The sequence below is a fragment of the Choloepus didactylus genome, chromosome 1, assembly GCF_015220235.1.
Source record: "Choloepus didactylus isolate mChoDid1 chromosome 1, mChoDid1.pri, whole genome shotgun sequence".
Taxonomy (NCBI): Eukaryota; Metazoa; Chordata; class Mammalia; order Pilosa; family Megalonychidae; genus Choloepus; species Choloepus didactylus.
This window is the reverse complement of record NC_051307.1, coordinates 212,280,154-212,286,344: the sequence shown is the minus strand read 5'-3', so window position 1 is coordinate 212,286,344 and position 6,191 is coordinate 212,280,154. Positions and strand designations below refer to the sequence as shown.

General features: G+C 42.7%; 1 protein-coding gene across 1 annotated transcript; it reads left to right on the top strand.

The window, feature by feature from the left end:
• The first annotated feature begins 2,541 nt into the window (after positions 1–2,541).
• Positions 2,542–4,479, top strand: LOC119528949 (zinc finger protein Pegasus-like). The gene has a single exon (XM_037829119.1). The coding sequence runs from the start codon at positions 2,745–2,747 to the stop codon at positions 4,002–4,004; it is 1,260 nt and encodes a 419-aa protein (XP_037685047.1). The 5' UTR covers positions 2,542–2,744; the 3' UTR covers positions 4,005–4,479.
• Positions 4,480–6,191: the final 1,712 nt, after the last annotated feature.

Genomic DNA, 6,191 nt, shown 5'->3' with positions numbered 1-6,191 from the left:
TAGCTCATCCATTCCTAATTCTTTTACTATACTATATTAATGCCTGTGCTCTTGAAATTATTTAAGTACATCGTATCTGCATGGTGGAAATTCTATATAACGGCACGCTACTGCACATCTTCCCAACTCCACATTTAGTGATAGGATGGCAGCTTGAAATCTGCCATAGTACATTTACACCACAGAACTCGGCAAACGCTGCAAAGCTGAGCTTGATTTATTGCTTTACTGATTGCCTAGATTCCAGACTTAAGAAAATGATGGAGAAAATGTGAATAATACAAATTAAACTTCAAAGTGTGTCATTTCCGTAGCCATTACTTGTGACTAGCACAAAAAAAAAATCGAGGAAACATTTTCCTTTTATTTGAAAACTATTATCTGATTCAGAAAGGAATGGTTCATATCATTGACAATTGAGTGAAGTATTGACATATGTCTTCAGTGTTTCACTTTCATCCTATTCATTAACATAAATGAAAATATCAACCACCGTTCACATCAGAACTACAATTGTTTATCTGATGACCGGAGCGACTTCTTTGCTGAATCGAAAAGTAATCAAGCATGTATTCATGGTCTAATTTTATCAAATCAGGGTTGAATTGCAACCACAGACCAGCTAATACAAGAATCCAGCAAAAACAAGTGAAAGCATTCTGCAAGTCGATTGGCTCTATAGAATTTTCAATAGAGTATGGTATATTTTACTAGTACCCGTGAATTGTTTGTTACACCTCCTCACACCAATAAAATCTAGTAAACTTGGGTATATATGTATGTGCATCCATTCTGTATCTGGAGAGCTTGTTGTTAAACATTTATCAGCACAAAGGTGCAGAAGACTCTGTGAGATGAGCACAAGTACTTAAGTGAGGACAGGGAAATACGCCAGGACACTGCTGGCAACCAAAACATGGCAGGTGTCATTCTACAGACTGAGGGAAGACCCCAGCTCCCACATCACCGTCTCCCCAACCTGGCCACAGGCTGGCCCAGCACTGGGCTCCTGGCTGGATGCAGAGATCGCCTTTTGGAAAGCAGTGTCAGTCCTGGAGCTCCCTCCGCTGCTCCCTGCCTGGGCCCTGGTGTCAGCTCCCACCGCAGCCTTGGAGATGGAGACTGCACCCCTGACTGCAAATCCTCACATAGTGGGGACCATCTGCCCGTGCACAGCAAAGGAGAAAGGCAATGAAGTCAAGGGGCTCACAAGCAAAATGCCGGCTAGCAGGGAGGAAGCTAGAACCTGCTCTGTGCTGTGAGCTTTTCCGGCATCTTCCTTTAATCCTCACAACAGTCCCAGGAGGGCATCTCTCTTAGATCAACCCCATTTTACAGAGGAGGAGACTGGGGCTCAGGGTGTAAGGGGACTTGCCCAAGCCAGCTCACATGGCTGACCAGTGCTGGGGCCAGGATTTGAAGCTGGTACACGGACCCCGTGCAGGCGGAAGCAGTGGGAGGGGCCGGGTTTTCACAGGTAGCCGAGATGAATTGTGAGAGTGAAAGGAAAGTTCATTGGAGAGCATAAGGCTCATCCTTATTACAACAGTGATTGTGGTGATGATGATAATGATGAATTATTTCTAAGAGTGAGGAGGAAAAGTCTTCCATTCAGATTCCTTTAGGGATGGATTTCCTTCCTCCAACCTAGCAAGAAACAAGTTTTTCATCCTTTTCACAAATATTTAGTATTCCTCCCATGTCATGGGAGACAGAGCAAAGAACAAGACAGACAGGGGGAAGGAAACGGCAGAGCCCCCTCCAATGGCATCTGCCCCAGAGTGTATCAAGAAGTGGACCTATTTTGTTTTTCAGTGAACTTTCAGAGAAGACATTCATGAAATATTTGTTAAATGAACAGCTGAATGGATGCAAACTGAAAGAATCGTCATGTCCAAATCCCAGCCTTCCCTCCCCAATTCCAAAGTGCCTGGAAACAACCTAAGAAACTCCCAGAGGCCCTTCCAGCCCCAAGGGGTTCAGTGCCTGCCTTCCCTGGGCTGACCCCACTTCCAGCTGCCCCTGGGGGGTGACCCCCCAGCCCACGGCCCTGACGGGACCAACCACTCAGAGCCCAGCCCCTGGGAGGGGATCACTGTATCACCCACCCTGTGCCACGGCTCCCCGGACCTCGGCCTCCCCCTCGGTCACTGGGGGAACCAGACACCATTGCAGGTGGGCAGGTTCAAGCCAGCCCAGCTACCTGGACCTCCCTGCTGGAATACAACGACAATAACCCCGAATCCCAATAAAAAAGCTATGAGATGGCCATAAAGGCCACTGCTTCCTCTCCAGACCATCAGGTTCCCTGCCCCACCTAAACCCTCCCCAAACCCTGCAAAGGCAGCTGCGAGGCAGGAAAAGGAGCACCTCCAGTTGGTATTCCAAGAACTAATCTCTGGAAGGCGGGGGGGGGGCGGGAAAGGAGTCGGAGACACAACGAACATGGCGGCGGCTGTAACGGTGACGAAGACGGCGGCGGTGGCGACGGCTGCGGCGTTGAACAAGGCGGTGGGGGGTACTCGGTGCAGCTGCCAGGAGACCTTTGTATGGCTTTTCAATTTTAGTTGAAATTCCCTCTATGGCCTTTTGGAGTCCTGTGGTGTGTCTCCAGAGTAAATTTCGATTACTCTACATTTCATCAATGTTGGCGTGGCAAGAAAAAGGAGGAGCTGATTTGGGTGAAAAGCTTTTTTTTCTAGGTATAACAAACTGTAAACTTTAAAAAGAAAAAAAAAGTGAAGATGGGTGAAAAGAAACCAGAGCCTTTGGACTTTGTGAAAGATTTTCAGGAATATCTGACTCAGCAGACCCATCATGTGAACATGATTTCTGGATCAGTTAGTGGGGACAAAGAAGCAGAGGGTCTTCAGGGAGCTGGAACAGATGGTGATCAAAATGGACTTGATCACCCATCTGTTGAAGTTTCCCTGGATGAAAACTCAGGAATGTTAGTAGACGGGTTTGAACGGACCTTTGATGGAAAGCTCAAATGTCGGTACTGCAACTATGCCAGCAAAGGGACAGCCCGGCTTATCGAACATATCAGAATCCACACAGGTGAGAAACCTCATAGATGTCACTTATGTCCATTTGCATCTGCTTATGAGCGTCATCTGGAAGCCCATATGCGTTCCCATACTGGAGAAAAACCATACAAATGTGAATTATGTTCCTTCCGCTGCAGTGATCGAAGTAACCTGTCCCATCATCGAAGACGCAAGCATAAAATGGTACCAATCAAAGGTACTAGGTCTTCTTTGAGCAGCAAGAAAATGTGGGGGTTTTTACAGAAGAAAACAAGCAATTTGGGGTATAGCAGACGAGCACTAATCAACTTGAGTCCACCTTCCATGGTGGTTCAGAAACCAGACTACCTTAATGATTTTACCCATGAAATCCCAAATATTCAGACGGACTCCTTTGAAAGTATGACGAAAACCACACCAACTGGTGGCCTACCAAGGGACCCCCAAGAACTCATGGTTGACAACCCTTTAAATCAGCTCTCAACTCTAGCGGGACAGTTGTCCAGTTTGCCACCTGAAAACCAAAACCCTGCATCCCCTGATATAGTTCCCTGCCCTGATGAAAAGCCTTTCATGATTCAGCAGCCCTCAGCCCAAGCAGTAGTTTCTGCTGTGTCAGCAAGTATTCCTCAGGGCTCCTCTCCCACAAGCCCCGAGCCTCGGCCATCACATGGTCAAAGGAACTACAGTCCAGTGGCAGGTCCGAGCAGTGAACCAAGTGCCCACACAAGTACCCCCAGCTTAGGAAATAGCCAGCCGAGCACTCCAGCCCCCACCCTGCCAGTCCAGGATCCTCAGCTTCTGCACCACTGCCAGCACTGTGACATGTATTTTGCAGACAATATTCTTTACACTATTCATATGGGATGTCATGGGTATGAAAATCCTTTTCAGTGTAATATATGTGGATGCAAATGTAAAAACAAGTATGATTTTGCCTGTCATTTTGCAAGAGGGCAACATAACCAACACTGATTTAAAACAATCACATTGTGCTCTATTTGGTTTTTTACCTTTTTGGGCTTTGTGGGTTGATTTTGTTAGTTTTGGTCTTCCCTATTAAGGTGTCTCCTAATTTAACATTTATACATTATATTTCTAGAAGGTAGGTTTGACAGTGGAAACAAAATATTCCCATTTTTTTCATAAAAATTTGGTCAGGACAATTTATGTGTTAGAACAGTTAGGCAGATTGGTGTCTCTATCTTTCATCTAGACATTTGAGAATTGGAGTTCGAGCATAATCTTATAGGTGTTCATTTAAATTTCCCACTTTTATGGCCCATAAAAACTTCACGACTTATCCTTACTTTTGAAATATCAGTATATTCTTGGGTAGTTCTGCCACATATCAAAATGATAGAATATTTCCTCTTACTATATTTGTTACAACTTATTTCATTGTTTAATAGGGGAATTGCTTTTAAATTTGTTCTTAATTAAAATACTATTTAATTCACATGATTTAAGTTCAAGCATTAGTTTCATTTCAACTGATCATTAATGAAGCTAATTTCAATGTAGTGTATCTGTTTTCTATAAGGGAAAATGTAAAGCAATTTCTTTAATGAAAGTTACAAAAATATGAAGTGAAAGTTAGAAAAAGAAATGAAATCCAAGACTTTAAGGTGAAAATGTATCATCTCTTTCCTCTGTAACAGAAGAAATTGAAGTTTATTGTTTAAAATATCTGTTTATTCAATTTCTGGCTTGATCATATGTCAGCTTTCAATTGGATTATTTTTATTATACTTCTAGTTCATTAAAAACAAACAAAAAAACGCAGGTAAATAAATGCAAAGGTAATGCCAGAGGATTATCTATGAAGATTCTTTTTTCCTTTTAACTTGAACTGTTCACTTAAATCCTTTATTCTGATGTGATAACGTTATTAGCATCACGGGAGATTGATAACCATTTGAGAACCTGTTATTCTTCTTACTCCTTTGATGACCAAAGAAGTACAGTGGGATTTTATCCATCTTCTTAGTCCTAGGAACTAAGACTAAGACTTTTCCTGCCTTCTATCTATTTCCTGTCCATAATTTCTGGGTACAAGAAACGTGGGAAAATGTGATGATGAATTTACATTTAAAAAAATGAGAGGATGGGTCCAAAATGGATTTTGGTCTCCTCTTCAGAATTGGCCATTTTGAATATTTTCTGTGAATTCAAATTGTGTAATGCTCATTTGCAGTTTTACCAATCTTCATGTATAGTTAAAGAAAACTATATGGAAACTGTGATTAAATTGTCAGCTTAGGAGGAAAAGATAAGAAGGTGTGAAAATGGATATAAAATGCACCTAAACGATATTTGTTTACAAAAATAAGACTTGCTAAATAAATCTAGAGTAATTCATTTTGAAAAAAAAAAAAAAAAAAAAAGAACTAATCTCTGATGTTAAACCCGTTCCGCACCCACGGCTGCCATGGTCCTCGGAGTTCCCAGGGCAAACGCTCAGCTAAAAGGAAGGGCGGGGGGAAGCGGCGTGGGGTCTTCATAACAAACTGCATTATAATGACTATAAAGCGATATGTGTTCACTGTAGAAAATGCAGGGAAAAAAACCAGTGGTGTCAAGAAGAAAATTAAAATCACCATAATCCCACCTCCAAGAGACAGCCACTGTTGGTGCTTTGCTGCATTTCTTACAGGCTTTCATCTATGTGTGGTGTGTGTTTGTTTCTTTATGTTGTTTAATTGGAATCATTCATGGATTGCTGTTTAGAAATCCATGACTATATGGAAAGAAAGGGAAATGCCACATCCTGTTTCCTCAGTATCATTAAGCACCCACCAACCCCATCCTCATTTTTCCTAATTCTGGAGGGGAACTCCAGAATTAGGATTGTTACTGAGTTCTCATCACCCTGACAAGCAAAAGCTTGGAGTGAGCTCTAACTCGATTTAGAAAAAGAAACACGGCATTTCTTATACCGTGGTGTTGGGTAAAAGTCATACCAGCTGAGTGGATGGGTGGCTGGCTAGATGGCTGCTGGGATAGCAGGCAAAAGAGAGAGAGAGAAAGCAAAAGAGGAAAAGAGTAAGACTGAGAACAAGAGAGACACACTTAGATATGCTTGCGCATGCATAGAAAATTCTAGAGGGATATTTAGAAATGGCGAACAAGGGGCTCCCTCTTAGAGACGAGGTAAAGTTG

Coding starts and splice junctions, on each gene's coding strand:
- LOC119528949 (XM_037829119.1), top strand. CDS start 2,745: ATGGGTGAAAAGAAACCAGAGCCTTTGGACTTTGTGAAAGATTTTCAG.